This window comes from Paralichthys olivaceus, chromosome 20 (genome assembly GCF_024713975.1).
Source record: "Paralichthys olivaceus isolate ysfri-2021 chromosome 20, ASM2471397v2, whole genome shotgun sequence".
Taxonomy (NCBI): domain Eukaryota; kingdom Metazoa; phylum Chordata; class Actinopteri; order Pleuronectiformes; family Paralichthyidae; genus Paralichthys; species Paralichthys olivaceus.
The window spans coordinates 1078057-1100009 of record NC_091112.1 but is presented as its reverse complement, the minus strand read 5'-3'; the positions used below and the strand labels follow the sequence as shown (position 1 = coordinate 1100009).

At 44.5% G+C, this 21953-nt stretch overlaps 2 protein-coding genes across 6 annotated transcripts; one reads left to right on the top strand and one right to left on the bottom strand.

Moving 5' to 3' along the window:
* Positions 1-884: 884 nt before the first annotated feature.
* On the top strand, positions 885-12408 carry LOC109642623 (polyhomeotic-like protein 1). 3 transcript variants are annotated; one of them, XM_069516353.1, is made up of 15 exons: positions 885-1143; positions 2636-2769; positions 3581-3691; positions 4092-4163; positions 4292-4420; positions 4535-4711; positions 4803-4878; positions 4990-5981; positions 6080-6215; positions 6323-6495; positions 6615-6705; positions 7477-7564; positions 8563-8782; positions 8882-9089; positions 9370-12408. In XM_069516353.1, exons 2-15 carry the CDS (start codon positions 2638-2640, stop codon positions 9519-9521), a joined length of 2757 nt encoding a protein of 918 aa, XP_069372454.1. In that variant the 5' UTR covers positions 885-1143; positions 2636-2637; the 3' UTR covers positions 9522-12408. The 3 variants fall into 3 exon arrangements, with proteins under 3 accessions (XP_069372454.1, XP_069372455.1, XP_069372453.1); XM_069516354.1 differs by having other exon boundaries at positions 2633-2769; positions 8581-8782; XM_069516352.1 differs by having other exon boundaries at positions 2633-2769.
* A 396-nt stretch (positions 12409-12804) lies between these two features.
* On the bottom strand, positions 12805-21701 carry styk1a (serine/threonine/tyrosine kinase 1a). Of its 3 annotated transcripts, XM_069516364.1 has the most exons (11): positions 21020-21194; positions 20858-20908; positions 19317-19372; positions 16351-16551; positions 16025-16252; positions 15494-15675; positions 14863-14943; positions 14490-14704; positions 14289-14329; positions 13969-14065; positions 12805-13209 (listed from the first exon to the last, which is right to left on the bottom strand). In XM_069516364.1, exons 1-11 carry the CDS (start codon positions 21109-21111, stop codon positions 13014-13016), a joined length of 1440 nt encoding a protein of 479 aa, XP_069372465.1. In that variant the 5' UTR covers positions 21112-21194; the 3' UTR covers positions 12805-13013. The 3 variants fall into 3 exon arrangements, with proteins under 3 accessions (XP_069372465.1, XP_069372466.1, XP_069372467.1); XM_069516365.1 differs by lacking the exons at positions 20858-20908; positions 21020-21194 and adding an exon at positions 21450-21701; XM_069516366.1 differs by lacking the exons at positions 19317-19372; positions 20858-20908; positions 21020-21194 and adding an exon at positions 21450-21701.
* Positions 21702-21953: the final 252 nt, after the last annotated feature.

The following is a 21953-nucleotide window of genomic DNA, read 5'->3' as shown; positions in this document are numbered from 1 at the left end:
CTGAATTCTCTGATTCAATCGTGGATCCTGAACCAATGATTTATAAAAATCCATCTGTGACGTAACATTTTGGATTATTAGGCTTCAGTACATATTTATTATTTCTCTATGGTATAAATCCTTTTGGTTACATCCGAATAATACTTCATAAGATCTTTTTTTAAATCGGTTAATTCAACTTGAAAGACGTGAACTGTGTTTGTGTCAGAGACAAATGTGTATAATCTGTGGAAACATTTTGACCAGTTGCATTGTGGGAAAAGTAGGACCTCGGATTTTGGAGATTTTTAGATTTTTTAAAATTTTAATATATTTATATATATATATATATATATATGTGTATATATATATATATATATATATATATATATATATATATATGTCTCTCCCTCATCCCTCTGTCCATCCTTTTCCCTCCCCCCGTCCCCCATCTGCCTCCCCCTCTCTCCCCCCTGTCTCTCCCTTCTGTCTACCCCTCTGTCTCCCTCTCTCTCCCCTCTCTCCCCCCTTCTCTCTCCCCCCTCTGCTCTCCCCCCTGTGTACCCCTGTCCCCCCTCCCCCTCTCTCCCTTCTGTCTCCCCCTCTGTCTCCCTCTCTCTCCCCCTGTCCCCCATCTGCTCTCCCCTGTCCCCCCTGCCCCCCCCTCTCCCCCTGTCCCCTTCTCTCTCCCCCCTCTGCTCTCCCCCCTGAGTACCCCTGCCCCCCCCCCTCTCTCCCCCCTGTCCCCTTCTCTCTCCCCCCTGTCTCTCCCCTCTGTCTCCCTCTGCTCTCCCCTGTCCCCCCTACCCCCTGTCCCTCTCTGCTCTCCCCCCTGTGTACCCCTGTCCCCCCCTCCCCCCTCTCTCCCCCCTGCCTCCCCCACCTGCAGCTCCGTCATCCCGTCGCGCCGGAAGAGGCCGATCAGAAGGAGGCGTTGTCCTCACAAACACATCAGCTGCAAATTTATGCAAAACAGTGAAAGCACCGTCCTGCTCCTCTTCATCCTCCTCCTCCTCTTCCTCTCTGTCTTCATCCTCCTCCTCCTCCTCTGCCTCTGAAAGAAAAGAGCAACAACAACCAGCAGGAACTCGACGAGGCTCCGGAGCCTCCGAGTGTCTCCGGGAGCTTCTCCAGGCTGCAGCCGGCGCAGGAGCAGCGGTGACGGTAAGGACCGAGCCAGAGCCCCGGTACCCAGCCGGACGGCAGCCCGGGCTAGCGGCGTGCTAGGACGGGCTGCAGCGTCCGGTGGCTCCGGGGATAACATGGAGGGTAGCTAGCTAACGTTAGCCCGGTGTCAGTGTGTCTGTGGGCGGCTGTGGAGACACTGGTGCCTCAGGAATAAGGATTTTAAAATAAAGATGCTTCAGATGTAATATATATAAATATATATATATAATATATATACGGGACAGTTTGAGGAGAACACGGAGGAGCTCCGGTCAAGTTCTGAGGCTGTTTGAGCCTCATGTGGAAAATATCACGAATCAGTTTAAAGACAGACAATAAGAGAAAGAGGGGACATTCAACCTGGACATGATCTCTGTCCATCTGGTCCGAACAGGAAGACTGTCTCTGCTCAGCCTCTGTTGCTTCCTGGGTTTTAATATCTGCACTTTGTCATTATAGGAAAACACAGATCAATTATTTAATTAAAAGTCCAATAAGCAGAATTATTGTATTCATTCAAAGTTGGATAAAAAACAAGACAACCGATTCACACAATACATGTGATGAAAGATATATATATACATATATTATATTTGTATATATCATTATCTGCAGTTAAAGTTCTTTAACAACCAAATATCAAAAATGTTCATTCACTAGTTTATGTGTAAACTGTTTCTCTTAATTAACGTCAGGTCTCCGTCTCACTTGTGCCTTTAGATCAAATATGTCAAATACTTGGTGCCATAGAAATATTTTGTTGATGTGCTTTACTGACCTCAGTCCAGTTTCAGAGTGTGGGAACATTGTGTTTAATCTTGTATTCAGTAAGTATCTCATATCGTGTGAAGACGTCAAAACAATATCAACGTCTGTGTCGGAGCCTCTCACCTGGAACTTTACCTCAGATTCTCAAACCTGATGTTTGATTGACATCTAAACTTACAGGTCATTTCTTTATCAGCTGTTCGTCACGTTACTTTACACCTCACCGCTCAGCAGCTGATATTAAACAGTGAATTCTGACAGTCGTCGATGATCCTGCAGCTTGTGTTGATAATTTATTACATCTTTATTATTAAAGAGATTTGGGTAAATCTCGACAAATTTTATTTTTCTTAGAAATACTGCAAATAAGTTGTAGTTTTCTTTGCACGCAATAAAAATCAAGTCATTAGTGAACTGTGGAGCTTTTTATTTTTGCAGTTTTATTCACTGTGTCTAAAGACATTTCTGCAGAAAGTGTGTTTTGGTGGAATTGTAAAAATAATAATCACCTTTAAAAGGAAGTGTCAGAATAAAACAACAATATAAAGTCAGTCTGAATGTTTTGCGATGAGTGTGACCTGCAGCGCGTGAGTGTGTGCGGAGCTGCAGAGTGAAATATGGACCGGTGCTCTGCAGTGACGGCTGGTGTTTCATCAGAGAAAGTGTGTTTCACTCAGCGTTTGGCGTTTGACGGACGACTCCTCCTCTGTCTCCGCAGCAGCCATGGAGACGGATGGAGAGCAGAACCAGCAGGGGGCCTCGACCAATGGAAGCGCTGCGTCCGGGACCACCACCTCCTCGTCCCGCCCCTCTCCCATGAACTCCATGTCTCTGTATGAGCGACAGGCGGTGCAGGTAAGAGACTTTGTTTACTGTCAATCATTCTGCCCAGTTTTTTTTTACCTCCACCAAGGAGGTTATTTCTTCAGTTCTGTATTCCTTGTGCATGAAAGATGTGGTGTCAGTCAGGGAAGAGGAAGATTCTCGTGCGGATCAGACGGGCAGATCCAGGACGTGGACATTTTTACAGGGAACAATTTATGGTTTTGATCAAATTAAAAACACTGATATTAATGAGTGTGTGTGATTTTTGTGCAGCTCGTTTGAATCTGTCGGCCGTTGAGTCACTGAGTTTCATTGAACGCTGCTATTCCATCATGACCTTGTTAGAAAAACTGAAAAAAACGGAGTCACTGAGTGTGAACGCAGCTTGTTTGTGTGCACGAGGGAGGAGGAGAGAGCGAGTGCTTATTTATCCTCATGAATTGTGATGTATGTGGAAGCTGACGGACAGGAAGTGATGGAGTGGGACTGAAGCGGGAGGTGAAGGAGGAGATGGAGTCTCGCTGGGTGGATGGAGGCTCGGTGTGAATTTCTCAGGCTTCTGTCACCATCTGTCTCTGTCACCACACACACACTAATCTGTGTCGCCACGCTCGCTTTCATCACGCAACTTATTACGATACGAGTCTGCGCTCATACGTCAGGCGGCTGGCAGGAGGCTCAGCGCTGCTTCATCCCTCCCTCTCTGCCCTCGTTTCTCTTATTCCTCTCCTCTAGGTTGTCCATCACCTTCTCCACCTCCCTCTCTCCTCTCTTCTTCACGTCCTCCTTTCTTTCCTCTGACCTCTCTCATTATGTTCTCCTCCTCTCCTCCTCCCTTCAGGCCCTGCAGGCGTTACAGCGGCAGCCGAACGCAGCTCAGTACTTCCAGCAGCTGATGCTGCAGCAGCAGATCAACAACGCCCAGCTGCAGAACCTGGCCGCCGTGCAACAGGTAAAAGTGTTTTTAATGTTTGTTCAAGTTTTGCTGCAAACACGTCACAAATAATTTCAAGGAAGCAGAAAAAAATATGAGACACCAGAGAAACACTGAAGCAAAACAAGCAGAGCGTTCGTCATCACCCACAAACTCTGCATCAGAACAAACTGATGAAGATGTGATGAAGACGAGGCTGCACAGAAACAAACATGTCACCTTTAGTTTGAACCTAAAACTCCTCTCTTCATCTCTTTTTCTTTCTTATTCTCCTCTTTTTGTTCTTCTCTTCTCCTCTTTTCTCTTTGTCTCCTCTCCTATCTTCAATCTTTCCTCCTCTCTTATTCCTCTCCTCCTCCTCCTCCTCCTCCTCCTCCTCCTCCTCTTCCTCTCCTTATCTACCTCCTCATCCTCACAGGCGACTCTGGCTGCCAGTCGACAGTCGAGTCCTTCCACCAGTAGCTCGTCTCAGACCAGCAGCTCCACATCTGTACGTCCGGTTCCTTTCTTTTTTATTTCTTTACTGAAAACATTTCTGTCTTCTGTCGCTGACTTTAAAAAATACGTTTAATACATTTTTTCTTAATCGGGTTAATTTTTAAAGTCGTCATTTTTCAGGCGAGCGTAACATCTGGAACGGGCTCCACGACCAGCAGCCGTCCAATGGGAGGTTCAGCAACATCCACAATCAGCCAATCGGTACTTCTGAGTGGGACGGCAGCAGGACAGGGACAAATGTACCTGAGGGTGAGTGGACAAGTATTGATCAACAGTAGCAAGTTCAACATGGTGGGAGAAGTTTTCCTGATGAGCAGGTTTAGTATTGGTTTAGTTTTTGATGGCGGTCGTGTCGTCCTGCAGGTCAACCGCTCCCTGAGGGCGCCCATCTCCTCCCAGCTTATCTTCATGCCTGGCAACACAGCAACTGCCGCCGTGGCGACCGTCACCCAGCAGCCGCAGGCTCCGCAGCAGCAGCAGCAGCAGCAACCAGAGGCGACTACAACCTCCTCCTCCAGCAGCCAATCAGACAATGACCAGGTTTGTGGACTCGCTCTGTTGAGGGTTCGAGAATGGACCGAACTTTCACCCTTCAACGTATCGATGTTTCCTCTTTGCCCCTTTTCTCCAGGTGCAGAATCTGGCCATGAGAGGTGTGACCAGTCCCAAAGGTGTGAAGACAGAAGCTCCAGAGAGGAGTGACTCAGGTAGGGAAGAAGGTGGAGGTCACCTGCTCCACGATGGTGCTGCGTTCGAGCTGCATGTGTTTGTTACAAACCTGGAAAAGTAGTTTTCCATTCTGTGTTTCTTTTCTCCAGCTGCCTTCTCTCTGGTCCAACCGTCCCACCAGTCCAACGCCCAGTCTCCCTCCAAGCCCAGCCAGCCTCAGCCCCAGCCCCCCCACATCAAAATCCCCACGTACCCTCAGCCCACCAACCTCAAAGCCCACCCCGCCTCCTCCTCCTCCTCCGGGGCGTCCTCCTCATCCTCCTCCTCCTCCTCCTCCATCCCGCTCTCCCAGCTCCTGCTTCATGGGACCCGGACCCTCGCCACAGGTAGCACAGCTCCCACAGCAGCGCACACCCTGGTCCTCGCGTCCAACGCGGCGTCTCATCACCACGGGTACCCTGTGGGCACGGCGACCATCAAACCAGCGGTCAACGCTCAGACTCTGGTGGTGCAGCCGCTGCAGAAAAGCTCGCTCGGTGCTGAGAAATCAGGCCACGGCAACGGACCCATCCCGATACAACCTAAAACTCTGCAGGGGCTGCGTCTGCCCCTCCATCTGCCCTCGAGGAACCCCCCTCCCATCCTCCCTGCCCCGCCTCCAGCCAGCAGCTCCGCCCAGCCTCCACAGACTCCGCACATCCCAGTTCAGATCGTGGGGGCCAGGCAGAGCACTCTGGGAAATGGCCAGGCTCTGGCACTGGCCCGGGGCAGCTGCAGCCAGGACGGAGCTGCTGTCCTCACCAGCTCGTCCAGCCTGCTCACCATGGTGGCGTCCATCGCGTCCAGGGAGGGCGGGGTCGTTGGGCGCGGCGTGGGGCTGAAGGCACTGCAGTCGCCCCAGGAGGCTCCCCCATTAGCTCAGGTCTCTCAAGTGCATCCGCTGGCCAATCAGAGCTCTGGACAGAGTCAGAACGGACCTGTAGCTTCTAGCCCCGCCTCCTCCCAACCCCCGACTGTTTCCTCTCCGCCCTCCTCGCTTTCTCGTTCCTCCCTCCCCCTCGCCCTGGCGACTGAGGAGCAGAGAGGAGCGTCAGCTGGTGTGACCACTAACGGAGACTCGTCAGGACGCCGGACGCCGCAGGTCAGCTGATCAGTGTTTATTACTCCAGAAGTTGCCGGGTGTTATTACTGTCTGATTTCCTTTAACTTGGTGTGATCACTTGTGATTCATCTGTTTAGGGGAAGCAGGTGATCGGTTCGCTAAAAAGGAAATCAGACTCAAATTCAGCCAATGATGAAGATGGCCCCGCCCCTCCACGGATCCAGCCTGTCAGAGACCACGCCCCTGCGCTCCCAACCAATCCCATCAAAGCAGGTAACGGCAACAACGATGACACGTGTAACATGCATCTCCAGAGTTTGATTCTTTAAATCGAATGAAGGGAATATTCAAGGGAATGAAAATCTTCTTCCTCCCTCCAGGCTCTAACGCTCCTCCTCCAGCGCCCCCCTCTCCCGCCCCAGTCTTGTCCGTGTCCCGTGGGGCGAGTGGTCAGGGGGAGAGAGCTCCTCCCCCTCAGGCCGTGGTTAAACCTCATGTCCTCACGCACCTCATAGAGGGCTTCGTCATCCAGGAGGGGGCAGAGCCTTTCCCTGTGAGTTCATGGGATTTGTAGTTTCTTTCGCTCGTCTCATTCCTGCAGGACACAGACTCTATCCGAGGCTCCTCTTCTGGTCTGAGCTCATGTCCTCTGCTTCATGTGCTCGTTCTCAGGTGTGCGGTTCAGTAAAGGACTCGACCGGTGACGATTTAACAAACGACAGTCTGGACATGAACCAATCAGAGACCGTCACCACTGCAACAGGTAACTGGTCTGGAAGCACCGCCGCCTTCCAGACAGGTTGTTTTTAACATTTTGAAATATTTGGAATTCTAGAAATACTCTGAAATCACGAGAGTAGAAAAAACAAAGTCCATCAATGTGCTGCGCTGGATATTACCCATGATCCTCTGCTTCCTGAACCAGAAGAGCTGCTGCTGTGACAAATCCACCAAGAGTTAGAATTCTTATCATATTTAACAGTTTGCTGCTGAACATTGGAGATAAACTCTGGTTGTTAGTAACTTGTCAGTGTTTTGAGCTGATCACAGTTCAGCGTCACTCTTCAACTGTCTGGAGCTGATTGTGACAGTTGAAGCTTCTCTCAGGAGATGAACCCACTCAGCAGAGTTACAGACGCTCAGGGAGTGAAGCAGGAAACTCTCTCACTCATCAGACTCACTCTAATCAAGCTGAGGGTTTAAGGTAGAAACGTTGTGTTGACTTAGCACAGATATGGAGAAGAGGATTTTAGATTGTTCAACAAACTGACCCTTGTTTGTCTGAGCTGGGCCACAGGAACGCTCCGAGGTTTTAATTACAGCCCTCAGAGTAACTGTGAGGCAGCATAACAGCACAGTGAGATATAATTAGAGTCTTCTTTTCCCAGTGTGATATGCAAACACAGAATTTAAGACTAAAAAGTCTCTGAGGCCATTTACACTTCATCTCTAGTGCTGCACATTTTACTGTATTTATGTACCAACAGGAAAAATTCAGTTCTTAACATTTGCTCTGTTGTTTCTCTCCCCTCAGTGCTAAAGTGTGAGTACTGTAAAAACTTTGCTCCTGCCAGCCAGTTCAGAGGCACCAAAAGGTTCTGCTCCATGACTTGTGCCAAGAGGTACTTCAACATGCATGAAATGTGACAAACACAATACAGTGGAGGCCGTCTGAGAATTCACTGTGACGCTGCTGTGTCATATTAAGTTGTACGCTTGGAAGAACGCTTTTATCCAAAGAGACTTACAATAGAGAAAACTTCTCATCATGAATGATCGGTAGTTTTTGACCTCTGGGGAAAAAAAGCAGTTTCTTAGAGATTGGAGAGTCAGAATTTATATAATTGAACAAATTGATCAACATTTTTAAAGCTACTCTGTAGAGCTCATATATTTCTACATAAAAATCAATTAATTATTTCTATGCGATAAATAAACCCACCTCTGAAATAACAGACTGCAGTAGGAGTGGAGCTGTACATCCGGAGAGTTTCCAAACAAAGATTCAACGTCTCAGAAATGCACCAGTTTTCTGATCAAACCTGAAAAACAAACTCATGCACTAAAGAAAAGTGACAAATCTGAAACTGTGTCAGAGAAATACTTTAAAATGAAAAGAAAACATTATACAAGGCTTCAAAACTCATCAGGTAAAACATTTGCAATTAGATTTCAATTTCAAAACATATTTATCCCAGATATTACGAGGGGGAAATCAATGACGTGTGAATTCTCAGGCGGCTGCAGCTGTATGTTTTACAGCATGTATGTTCTTTCTGTATAAAATCTGTGACAGCTTCACTTCATGCTCATTTTATTCACAGAACTTGCATGTAAACTGTTCTCGTGTCAGATTCCAGTGTTTTCCTCTTTTCAATTTGCTCCATACTATAAAACCTGCCTTGTATTTATGACCTCATTTGTTCCACTTTATAAACAATGCTTGGTCTGCATTGTTTGTAACTGTATGATTTCACATTTACTGCTTCTGCTCTGTATTTGTCCCTTTGCCCACTGCATGTGTATAGCTTATACACCGTGTGTGGTGCAAAGAGATAAAGACTGTGTGTTGCTCGTCTTGCTTCAGTACCGTATATGTCACTCTTTGTCTACGATACAGTATGTATTGGTTCCCCAGGTACAACGTCAGCTTCAGGCAGCACTTGTGCGTGCGGCAGGGTCACGGCCAGGGTCAGGGTCACGCTCCGGAGCAGGATCGCGGCCAAGGTCACTTCTCCAACTCGGACGAGGAGGGAGGAATCGCCAGGCGGAGGGTTCCTCGCAGGACCAGCTCAGAAATAGCCAGTGCCAAGATAGCAGGGAGACCCTTACCTGTCAAGGTGAGTGTGGACCGCCTGTGCTGTGGGGATTTAATTGAGCGGGTCGTCCACTTGATTGGAAAGTTGATCCCTGGCTCCTCTGCCTCGTCTCCCCCACAGTGCCGTTCAGAGTCCAGCCATTCAGAGGAGGAGTCCACCGGAGAGGAGGATGAAGACGACCCCATGTCCCTCTCACCGGCCTCCTCGGCCTCCTGCCACCAGGCGCCGCCTCAGCCGCCGACGGAGAGTTCTGCACCTGGCTGCCTGCCCTCTGGCCCCGCCCAGTGGAGCGTGGAGGAAGTGTCGCAGTTTATCTCCTCGCTGCAAGGTCGGAAGATCTGATTGAGCTTCTTGTTGAGATGCTTGTTGCTTATCACACCCATCAGAAACAAACTCCGCCCGGCAGAGTCATTTGTTAATTCAGTATTATTGTATGTCTCAAGTTGATTTATTGATGTTATGATGAGTCATTTTAATTTGACTGATCGAAGGTCAGAAAATGAATCTTTGATAATTTTCGATCTCCTCCTCCTCTTCTGTCTGTTCCTCCTCCTCCTCCTCTTCTGTCTGTTCCTCCTCCATCTGTTCCTCCCCCTCCTCCCCCCCAGGCTGCGAGGATCTTGCTTCCCAGTTCCTGTCGCAGGAGATTGACGGACAGGCTTTGCTGCTGCTGAAGGAGGAGCATCTCATGTCCACCATGAACATCAAGCTCGGTCCCGCCCTGAAGATCTGCGCCCACATCAACAACCTGAGAGACTGACGTCAGAGTTTCCATGAACCAGCGTGTTCGAAGCCCCGGACATTTTCCCACAACTCTTGTTCGGTGTCCAGTTCAGATAAAGAACTGGTTCCAGAGCCGGCAGAGTCCCACAGGTGAATGTATGAAGTACACTTCCCCTCAAACCCAGACTGGGGCTGCAGCACTTGCGTCTGTTGTGGGTGTGACCACATGGTCAAAGGTCATGTTTTGCACAAGAATTTTGGTGAAGTCTTTCCAAATCTGCCACGTCTGTGATTTAAAACAATTACAACAGGTCACAAACTTTGTTTTGGTCCTAAAATACCTTTCCTGTGCAAAATCAGTGAGAAATAAATTCTACCAGGTGATTTCATTTTGCTTTTTACTTGTGCAATTTCAACTAAAAAGCAGGAACGAAGGATTTGAATGTATTTTCAGTGCAGCAATCACTTTGATTGAGCAGACATTTAAATCCACAGTGCTTGTCCTGGTTCAAACGTAGTGTCCACACAGGGCTGCTGTTTCTGCAGACTCTGACCGAGGCTGCATTTATCTCATAATCCAACGAAACAAGCAAACCACACACTAAAGAAACAAACGGATGATTGTACAGTTATTCCACTCATTGTATTATATTGTGCAGGAAAAGTATTATTTAAAAAAACATCTGTCTTCTCTTGGCGTCAGCAGTTTAATTCAGGCTATATTTTCTCATTGAGAGCTCATGTTGGATCTCATGTCTCTAACTGAAACATGCTTCACCTGGTTTTAATTCACAGTCGGCAGAGAGTTTGGACAGAAAGGCAGCGAAGAAAGATTTTTTTATGAATTCTGTTGAAATCTTGATGTATTTTTTAGGGAAGGATTCTGATCTTCAATGTTATTTATGTTATAATTAAAAAAAACGTCCAGCATCATAATCACTTTGTAAGAATAGGGATCATCATGTGAAAAAGGTGGCACTTTTATTTTGGAAGAGGCCTGTTCTGTAACTTACAGGGTAAAGTGAGAGTACAGGGTAACGGCTGCAGACGCGTCCAAATAGAACCCGACTCCCTCGAGGTTCAGAGAGAATTTTATATTTCAGCGACAAAAAAAAAAAAAGATGTTGCATATTTTTATTTGTCACATTCCTTATGTTGTTTTTTCAAAGCAGAGCACATCAACAGTAACGAAAGCATGACCGCTAAAAGCTTTCCACGTTTAGGCCGGAGACAAACTCACTGTTTAGCCACACGTTTACGCAGATAAGCTAAAGCGCCATGAGTGTATTTATTTGAGTATTTCGCCAGAGGGTACACGTAGAACTCAGACTCTATATTGCGTTGTGTAAATAAAAAAACATGGCGAGGCTGTAGGAAGTTAGCCTACGGCTTACTTCTGGCATCACGGCAGAAAAAGAGAAATTGTGGCGTCATCATAGATTGTTTGTTAGGTCCTCTGATCATCATCGTCATGACAATGGCGAGTATGTTTTTGTAGGTGACGGTCTGACTCTACACTGCCCCCACTGTTCTGTTCTTATAGTGTTTGTCTCGGTGTCCTGAGGAGGAGGTTGTTATTCTGGATCTTTGCTGAGAGTCTGCTGTCTCGCTCTCAACCAGATCTAGAATAACAATGTGAGCCTTTCATTTACGGACTGTCGCAGTGAGATGACATCGTAGCCACTGCTGGACTGATTCCAAAGGTTTTTTAAAGTACCAGTCACTTTCACACCGACAGTTATAAACATAGGGCTCAAGTTGAAAAATACAGGAATGTCCCGTGAACAAAGTCTCTGACAATTTCAACATTTTGCAACCATCGGTGCAACCAGTCGTTTCTGATCCGTGCAGCAGTTTGTGTTCAAGCAGCGGGAAACGCCACAGGCTTGATTTTTATTTTTTAAAATTTTTGTGGTGACATGGAGTTTACAAAATGAAAATGCTGAAAAAAAAGCACGATTGAGACTTAACCAGCAAATATGATGACGGTGATGAGTTGTTAATTTAATCTGAAGTAACTTTAAGCTACTTTTTCACAGCAAAACCACAAAGTCTGTTCAGACGAAGCTACACGTGGACCTATGGATAAAAAAAAAAAATCATTCCTGACTGAACGAGTGTGTGAATGAGAAAACTTAAACTAAGCTGTAATAATAATAACTTTAAACTTTGCCTTTATATTTAAATGCACATTTGTTTGCCTTGTTTTGAGCTTTTTACCGTTCTCTCATGTTGTCTCTCTGTGAACCTTGTGGCCTTTCTCACTAGTTTCTACTATTTGCTTTAGATGAGGATTGTCTGTTTTTTAACTGCTTTTCATATCATTCCTTGTTTTATATTAGTGCTTACTTTTTTACTATTGTTACTTCAAGCAATGCCTTTCCCAAAAAGCGTGACCGAATAGTAGCGACCTTGATCAAGGAAACTCGCCGTCTTCCTCCATAGCTTTGTCACATAGCGTGTAACTACCGACAGTATTTACCTTTCTAGCTATAGCTATCTTTGGCTTTTCTTGTTAGTGACTGTGGCTGTTACAGTATTTTCTTTTTTCGATAAAGGACAATAATCTTTGATAGCAGCTGTGTGATTATATTTCTCAGTCGTCCCGGGATTTTGGAGTCTTTAAATCAGCAGGTCCGTCAGCATGTTATGAAGACCAAAAAAGAAACACTTGTACTTCATTTCAAGTGATTTGAGCCACAATTTCTTGCTGAAATCGATGCATCTCTGATGCGATTACTCCCAGAAAGCAGCACTTTTCTCACAGAATAAACTGATTCTTTTCTAATGAAGAAACCACATGAAGAAAAATGTGCTTCCTTGCAATAATCAGAGAAACTGCAAAATCTTGGAGGGACTGGGTTTAATGAGGAGAGATTAATAATACTATCATGCAAATAAATAATCAAGGAACTGTTTTAAAACTGCGACGTCTGTGTTTTTATTTTCGAAGTAGAAGAATTGTGTTTTAGATTGTTATCAGATTTTAATTCTAGATTTGTAGAACAGACTTGAAGGGCTGGACTATCAACAGGGCAAAGCACTGGAGCAGCATTGGTTTGTGAGAATCTAATTACTTACATGTTGCATACTCCTGCTTGAATCTGTGATTATTTAAATGTCGTCATTACCCAAGGAGTTTGACTTAATCCACGAAATGCAAGATGGGAAAAAAATCATGCTCATTATTGTCTTCATTACTGTTCTCAAACGTTCTTCTGTCAGATTCTGATTCATCCCTGAATCTGTCATCGAACAGTCCAGGTAACACGCTTTGTTTGTGAATGATTCCAATTATAGTTAATTAGACAATCCACATGTTAAATATACAAAGTGAGCGTGATTTATTAATCCAACAAACAAGTGCAAAACAAGTTTCATCAACAATATTTACAATAAGTTTCACAACAACATATTTAAGATGGTTGGTGATAAAGTTCCTCTTCATTGAGAATTCGCTCTTGCAGCGGTTTCTCAGGTGCGAATGAACGTCCGGACATTGTGCTGTACCGATGACGCTCTCAGCCAATCAGAGCACGGCATAGTTGTAGGCCTCTCCATATCCCGCCTCCCTCAGGTATCTCTCGATGTCTATTGGCTCAGGTGCTCTGAGAACTGTCCTCCCATTGGCGGACCTTTCTCCCGCCTGAAGTTTCTTAATGACTTCCGGGATGGAGGCGCGCTGTTTGCGGTTCCAGTGGCAACAGGAGGTGACGATGGAGAATCTGTCGACAGAGCCGGTAAACACGGTTTAACTCAACAAACACGCAGTGGGACTTCATCCACTCCGAGTCAGATGATTGTTCATCATCGTCACACACCGGGGACACTGAGAGAAGCTGCTTACTGCCGTTTGAACAAGGAAGCTAGCAGCTGTTCAGTAGTTAGCTTAAATAGCATCATTCGGTGGAAAATGATTGTTGCTCTGTGTTAAAGTTCTGACATGGAGCCGCAGTTACACTTTTGTGTCCAGTCCTGTTTCTGAAGAACCTGCTAGCTAACCTCGACACATGTGTACAGCATAGACTGTATATAAAGAGGTTAGCTAAGCAGTACCTGTAAACAACACTTCTCAGGACGGACTAGATCAACACAGATGGACTGAGAGTGTTTAAATCACACTTTCAGATTTGCCAAACTTTTAATCCTGTTTGAGAAAAAAAAATCTGAAATTAGATTTCAATGCTTTTATCACAATCTGGATCGTGTCCAGATGAAAAACCACTTGTCAAATATGGGAATCTGGATTAATCCACAGATACTAAATATAATTTAAAACACATTTCACACTTTCATTCTATTTCAAATACTCCACCACTTGTTTTTACATCCAGACCACATCAGACTGAGTCCAGCTCTAAAACCACCACACACAAATCTCAAACTCTACTATTGTTAAGCGATATGTCCTCCAGAGGCCTCTAGGAAAAGCCTTGTGATATTTCTTTACTTTAACACAACTCGTTTTCTACTGTTCATCTTACAGGGAGCTGGAACACATTGGCGGTCGTTTGAGATGGTTTCCTCTTTGCAGATGCTGCATAAGTTCAGTCGCCATGATCTGAGCAAACGGTGGGTCACCTGCAGACATGGGAGTTTTTTTTTTTACATTAGTGGGAAGCTGCTGCACAGTTCCAATGCTTAAGTCACAGAAGGATTTTTTGCAATATTTTATATATAATAAAATAACCACGTCAATGATAATCCTGAGTCTTTCAATGGGAGTTCAAAGTTATTCTTTGCTGATAATGGAAATCAAAATTCTAACTAATTGCAGCCCAAACGCTATGAACATTTCACTCACCTAGTGTGACCATTTCGTAGAGCAGGATACCAAAAGACCATCTGTCAAAAAGAAGAGAAGGATAAAGATAAAGGAGTCATGTCAGTAAAAGTGGCTGAGGTTTGATCCCACATTTGGATAAAAATTCATGAAAGAAATAAAGAAGTTCTTTAATTAAAGTTGAAACCAAGTGGCTAACCCGCCGTGGACTCGCACACTCACACATCGCTACTCGGACTGATGACTCTTCTGGCCAGCACTTCAGGCGCCTGCCACTTCCTCATCTCCATGTCCTCAAATTCCCCTGGAGAACTGGGCTGCGTTCTCCTTCTGTAGGCCGAGTCCAAACCCCACAGCTTCGCCGTCAGATCTCCACCAACCAAAACGCTGCGAGCCCCCACGTTGCCATGGATGCAGCCTTTACCGTGCAGATACTCCTGGATGTTCGGATAAAGACGGGGTGATGAGGAGGATGAGGACCGTGGAGTCATCAGTCATCAGGAGAAAACTAAGAACATTTTTATATGTAGTCACAAAATGACATATAGTTTTTGTCCATGAAGCAGCGAGAGGGACAAATAATAGATGAACCAACCAGAGCCGAGGCCACTTGTGCTGCCATGATGTAGATCGTCTTCTCCGTCATGTCACACGGAGGCTCTAAACCTGAGCTGTCCTTTAGTGGCAGAAGAAGAAAAGGAACATTTTCTGAGTGTTTCATGTTAGTTGACACCCCCACCCCTCCTCCTCTCGGGGGTAATGTGTGTCTCTCAGTGGTAGGATATATACACGTATGCTGCCCAACACTGCCCCACACTGGCACAAAGTAGTAATTGCTTTAAAAAAAAAATACAAGCAATGTTATTTTTGAAGGTTAGGTATATATTTATGTGTGTGATTATGATGTGTATTTTAAATGTATAGTTATTGTCTTTAATCTGCTCTATGTGATCCCATAAAGTGTTTTTGAGCATTGTGAAAAGAGCTGCACAAATAAAGTGTATTTCAGTTGTGTCAAGTCATTCTTTGGCGTTAAGCAATTAATTATCCTAATATAGACCATGTATGACTTTACCTTAATGATGTAATGATAAACTTTTGTTGCTTGTAAATATGAATTGACTGCAGTTGCAGATGGTGTTTTTTTTTTATGGGCTGGGTTTGTACTGAGCACATTTGTGTAGATTCACCTTTAAACTGAATAATCTGGTTTCTTAACACTGTACCTGTCTACATCTCCACAGGAACCCTAGCAGGTCTCTGTGCTGCAGCTCCTCCATCACTATCATCATGGGGATCTGCACGGAAACTACACCCAGCAGCTCTGGTAAAAACGGATGCCGACCCAGTCCAGAGACAAAGGAGGCGAAATCCAGAAATTGCTGCTGCTCGCTGCTGCTTGCTGTTTCTGGAGAAAGAGGTCAGACAACAAAATAACTTTTTGAAGGCATATTTACCACACGTTGATTTAACATTTTTGATTTGACAAGTCACAAATATACAGCTTTTCTGGTATCAAAGCATCTTATAGTTTTTGAAAGTTTCTTAACAGCTCTGAGATTGATGCCCTCGGTCTGATTAGAAGGGTAAAACTAAAGTACAAAACTTTATTGTCTGTAAACCAGTTAACAGACCGTTCCTTGGATCTTTCAGCTGCTGAGGAACAAAACAAAGTATTTGTCTGCATTCCTCAGCAGCAGTGCAGTAAGCAGTCACACCGCTGCTTGTCAGAGTTGGCTCAGTGCAGCTCAGTTTACCTTTCAACACTCTCAGGATGACGTTCCTGTTGTCCATGCGGGCTCTGTGAAGACTGACTGCATCGTTAGGTTTGATGGAGAAGGTCAGCGGCAGGGCGGTGACCTGGCTGAAGGCGTTGTGATGCCTCTCTGTGGTCGTCTGTGGGAGTGCAGACTTGACATTCTGCTGCACTTGTTTAACTGACATGGGCAGCTCTTCATGTTCTAGTGGGTTTATCCCAGGAGGAGCTATAGACACAAAGATGTTAATCTGTTTGTGTAGATATTTAGAAAATGTATGTAAAATGTGGAAAATCAGACACACAGATTGATGCATGCTCGCTCACCATCGATGCCTTGTAGGTGACGTCTATGGCTCTGTCTCTGTGTGTGCCTGTGTGATGAGCCGTAGCTTTGAGGGGCTGTTACTATAGACCGCCTGCGTTCAGGACAATACCTCCGCAGGAACAAGAACAGTAAGGTGACGAGGGTTCCAAACAGGAGCAGCGTGGGGACGATTATCACGGCCTGCATGTGCTCCCTTGTTACTGAGGGAGAAGAGAGAGGATGTGTCACTGTCAGGTCTAAATAGAAGAAGCACAGTGAAGTGAGGACAGATTGGTGTTATCATATGTCCTGATCCCCTCTTTCCTCAGTCTTTTTTGTAAGCGTGCGTTTGTGTCCCACACACTATGTCCTACTTGCATTGTGCTTTAAGTTGAGCAGATTTAGTTTCAGTGTTCTGCTTGGGGCGCATAGACAGGATGAGTTGGCTGTTAAAATGGTTTCACCTCTGAAGTGTTGACAGGATGCTCCATCTCAACATGACATCATCCTCCATTTACAGCGGTGTTGAAATGTTGATTTATAGCTAAATGACTTATACTATGTTTGAATGCAAATATCAGTGCCCTCCGATGCTTCAGTGATATAAGGATTCAAACAGTGCAGAAATTAATCATGTATATTAGGTTTTAGTCATTTGGACAAACAGGTATTTTTACCACAATAACTTCCAGACGTGCACTGAAGTCTGTACATTTTCTGCACGGCCTGTATGTGAGGACGCAAATGTCCAAGTCTGTTCTTGACATTTCCAGGAACTTTTCCTGCAGCCCCCTCGTAAAATGTCTGGAAAATGTCAGAGAGTGAGTGTAAGTGAGAGAAAACAGCAGGAAAATGTGTTAATGAGGTTTCTAACATGTGACAAAGATGAAACTGGAAGAATATAAATATCTGTTTTTCACGTCCTGCCTCCTGCTGGTGTACACAGGCTCCACCCCTCACCTGAATGTTCCCCACAGTTTCCCGTTGTCGTGAACACACTGAACATCACTGTCCTGAGTGAAGCGTAGCATTTTGCTTCATGTCACTGTCTGAGAATGATAATTGATATTATATCAATGATTTATTTTTCAGATTGTATATTTTTGAGCAAGATTCCATGTTCCATCAGTCATCAGCGTACATTGGTCCAACCCTAACCTGGCCGCTAACATAACAACTTTTGTCCTCCTGCGTTGTGCACATAACACAGTCGGGCTGTAATTGGACAGTTAGACAGGTCGGGATGAACTACGATGACTCATGCACTGACATTCTGAGAGAACTGATTCTCTGACACTCTGCTGAGTCACCGTTGTTGATAGTCATGAAAGTTTCCACACTGCACCTTAAATCTTTTATTTTCACGTTACTGAGCAGGAAATATAAAAGTTTGACTCCATTATTAAATTATTTGACTGTTGGACTCACTTGGATAGTTTTCTATTTGTTATTTTATTCTTTTTAACCTTTCTTTCATCATATCGACTGTCCTTCATATTGACCCTTCACTGACAACCCTTGGAATTCAATGTTCTGGGTAGAAACACACACACACCCTTGTAAAACACTGCACCAATGGTGTGTTAGCAGGAGCAGAAGCCTTCACTCTAAAGCCCCTTGTGTGTGTATCGTGTTCTGGTTTTAACACATTCATAGATGTGGTGACAGACCTTCAGAATGGCGTAAATCATTTCTTTCATTCTCAGTAAAGACTTGGTCTGAGCTTGAGCTTTTAACATGACATACGTCCAGTATCTCTGTGTTTACTTTGGGCTTGCTTCACCTGAGATGACTGGCATCCCTGTTCTCTTTTACTGGTATTTCTAGTAAAGCTTAAACTTGCAAACAAGAAATAACTTATCTATTAATCTCTCTGCAATCAAAAAGACTTTCCTGCAGTATCAGTGAGTCAGCAGCACTTAATCTAATCCTGTGATCACACATCGCTCTGAGTCTTTCATGTGACATTATCTGGAGGTTGCAACATCACTGCAATCTGCAACTGGTAGCTTTGTAATATCTTATCAATACAAATAGTGGTTTACTTTGCTGTTGAATACTAAAACATCCAATTAGGTTAGAGACTTTCAACCAGGACAAATCCTGTAGCTTTATATTTCATGTCAACATGACCTCAGCAAAATCATCCATGCACCAGGTTTACAGCCAAATCAAGGCAGCTGCTGGTATTTACTGTAATGAACACACACAGCAGGCAGAGAAGTGGAAAATGTGACAAAGGAGAAGCAAACGATAGAAAAGCACATTCAAAAGTCGGGGATGAGAGAATGATCATTTAAAGAGGAGCGATGAAAGGAGAAGCCTGTCGAGTGCAATTTTCATTTATCAGCTCATACACCCTGGCAGCAGTGGGGCGAAGTTCGATGGCATTGCTGTTAATTTAGAAGCAGAGAAAAGAAGCTTGTTTTGCCAGTTTTAAGGTGTCCTGTGTTTTGTGTGTGGGTGGGTGGGTGTGGGGCAGGTTTCGTGAATACTGCTGCTGTTAGGTCAGTCTCAGGTGCTGTTGGGAATCTTAATCCACCGTGTGTTGGCGTCTCATCCACGTCAGTGATAGCAAGAGAAGAGAAATTATTCAGGCTGTCTGTCCGTCTGTTCCATTGTTGTCAATGTGATGTCCCAAAAGTGAGTTAAGAGAATTTCTTAAAATCAGTTGTTAAAGGTCAAAGGTCATGGTGACCTCATGACTCTTAAAATAAATGTATGTAGACTGAAACTCCACCGGTTGACTGAGACGTTTAGGTGTATGAAACTAAAATCTTTAAAAAGATCTAATTGTTTGTGTATTAAGTTGAGCTGGGGTTTTTTTTTTTCCTTTCAGCTGTTGTTTATTAAATCTATCCAGAGCTGAAATAAAATAAATTGAAAAATGGATGTGATTCAGGTTTGCAGGGAAAATAAAAGGGGGATGAGACAAGATGGGTTGAGGAGGAGTGAGGGAGTAATGGAGAACAAATAGTGTCCTTACTACAGAGGTTGTCGTCCGGCGCACACAGATTATCGGTCGTGGAGTTGGATGACATGCTGCAGAGGAAGAGAGGGACACGGACAGATCAGTGTAACTATCAGCGGGAGGAAGAGATCAACATTACCTCTGCTCAGCAGCCGCTCTAAATCCCCTGAGCTCTCACAGAGTCACGCTGCGTCTTCCTCTTTAATAACTGTAGAAGTTGTTTCAGAAGCTCTCACTGAAGTTCAGTAAACAGCGGCACGCACACCCAGAGAAACACTGACTGATAGAGAACTTTCAGAAAATTTAGTCAATAATTACTGTGGACATTTTTATCTGAACTTACACAGCAAACGTAAACTGTGACCTATTTTCTTTGTAATCTGAACCCACACGGCAAATATTAAGGGGAGTGCTTCATGGCTGGATTTCTACATGTATTGTTAACCAGCTATCAGTTACACACTCATTTATTTCAGAGGTCTCAGATTCCACTGTTATTGGTCCATGTATCTTATCATTTTGTGCATCAAAAATGTTCACTTGTCAGAACTTTGGTTACCAGCTGAGAAATAGGATTTGAATGGTGAACAGACAATTCAAGGTGGATGTTATCTGTAGCACTTCAGCTGATCCCAGGTCAGCATTTGTTTTTGCTTTGATCAGAGACGGGACAGGTGGGATGGATTTGTTTTGAACAAATGCAATGGGCAGTGGGACGACAGTGTAGGTGTCTCTACTTGAACATTGCAAAGTGGAAAATATGTTGAAAAGACACGAGGCTCAAGTACAAGTTAACGACTCAAATGTGCCCAAAGGACATTTGCATGCGAGCACACAAACACAGAAACACACCCTCACTGCACAGGAACCTCTCGTTCTCCATCAGGGATCTAAACGCTTTTCACTTCCCTTTATTATAAAGGGTTTTCATTCAACCAACTGTTTGCTGATATCCTAATGAAGTTACAGTTTCACAAGTTTAATATAATCAGAAAGAGAAACTGAAACTGATGCTGATCATGTAGCGGGATCATAGTCGTATCCAAGGAATTACCCGTATCCAACATGTTTACGGCTCAATGTCTGTACCGTGAAGAGGTGGAGATAAACTGTCCATGTTTATTTACAGTCCGTTGCCCGAGGAGAATCCAATTTTATTTATTTACTACAAACAGGAAATTCGGATGCTATGATTACAAACTGAAAGTGTCTGAGCCCCTGCAGCAGAGCACGGCCTCATCACGTGATGAGAGAGTCCTCCAGATTGAACACTAATGACAAAAGGGAACCTGATAACATTGACTATGAGGGTGGCAACATCTGGAGATAAGACTTCTAATCTACACACACACACACGCAACTTCAAGTGTAGTACGAGAGAGAGGCCACCTGACGATAAAGATTAAAGTTGACTCTGCTACAGATCCTCAGCCGACGTGTTTTCTAGTCAAATATCTGGCAGATTCAGTAACAACAGTGGTTTAAACTCCCCAATGTGGCATTTTGCTTGTCGGCCGTCAGTCGAATAACGATTCAGAAGTTGTTCTCATTCCTACCTTGTTCTGTTCTGGAACTTCAAAAAACTGTAGCTGCAAACACAGTGGAACCTATATAATGTAAATCACAGGACTCTCTTGGCAACGAGTTCAACACAGCACAGGCACAAAGTGTGTGCGAGAGACTTCATGTTTCATGTGGTAATAACGCAACATCCTCACCTGTCAGAGAACATATTTATAGAATGTGACAACACACACCCTTCTGAAGGCACTCTGGTATGTAGTAAGCATTTTTGGAGATGACTACACATGGACGTGCACAAACACCTTCAGCCTCAGCCTTCAGAAAGTATGGATGTCACTGAACCAGTTTGTCTGCATTGTCCTCTCACATTGATACGCACCACTAACTCTCCTGCATCAACACAACAAAAGATCAGGCTATCGCACAACACACACAACGAGAACAGACACCCAAACTAAAACTCATTTAACGATACATCCTCATTTAACACACAGACTCACTTTATGTATAACTATTGTGATGTAAGGTTTTATATTTTCTACTTAAAATAAATTTCAGTAAGAAGCTTTTTGTGTAGAAGTTGCATATTTTTGTCTCTGGTGTTTTACTTTTTTTTTGTCTTACCTGGTCGACTAATCAGCTGTCAGCCTCCCAGTGCTCCCTGTATCCAAAGCATTTGTCCTCCCTGTGATCCATAGATAGAGATATGGAGACAAAACTCAAGTCCTCGTTCTCAGTTTTCATGTTTTCCTCTGCAGTCTGCAGAGTATAGACTTATCCACAGAGAGACACATTTCCACTGATGATAGCCCAGCCCTGATGTTAGAATCTGTTTGACCGTCACCAGCGTCGTGTGTTTCCTCGTATCTCTCTCTCCCTCTCTCTATCAGGTTGACCACACCCACCCCTCCAACAATTTTTCCTTGTCGCCCTTATCACCTGCACATTGCATTGTCATGGTCCGACACCAGAACCCAGTGGTGAAGGAAGTACTCAAACATTTTCAGTAAAAGTACAAATAATTAGATCAAATTAACTCAAATGTTTTATTAACTTTTCAACTTGAGTTAAAGTAAGTTTTTGCTTTTAAATAAACTTGAATGCTACACTTTTCTTGCTTGCTCTCGG

Coding starts and splice junctions, on each gene's coding strand:
- LOC109642623 (XM_069516353.1), top strand. CDS start 2,638: ATGGAGACGGATGGAGAGCAGAACCAGCAGGGGGCCTCGACCAATGGA. Junction 4,421..4,534: donor AGGGACAAATGTACCTGAGG/GTGAGTGGACAA, acceptor GTCGTCCTGCAG/GTCAACCGCTCCCTGAGGGC. Junction 8,783..8,881: donor GGAGACCCTTACCTGTCAAG/GTGAGTGTGGAC, acceptor TCTCCCCCACAG/TGCCGTTCAGAGTCCAGCCA.
- styk1a (XM_069516364.1), bottom strand. CDS start 21,111: ATGTGTAGTCATCTCCAAAAATGCTTACTACATACCAGAGTGCCTTCA. Junction 16,552..19,316: donor GCCGGACGACAACCTCTGTA/GTAAGGACACTA, acceptor CTTCTCCCTCAG/TAACAAGGGAGCACATGCAG. Junction 16,253..16,350: donor TCACCTACAAGGCATCGATG/GTGAGCGAGCAT, acceptor TTGTGTCTATAG/CTCCTCCTGGGATAAACCCA.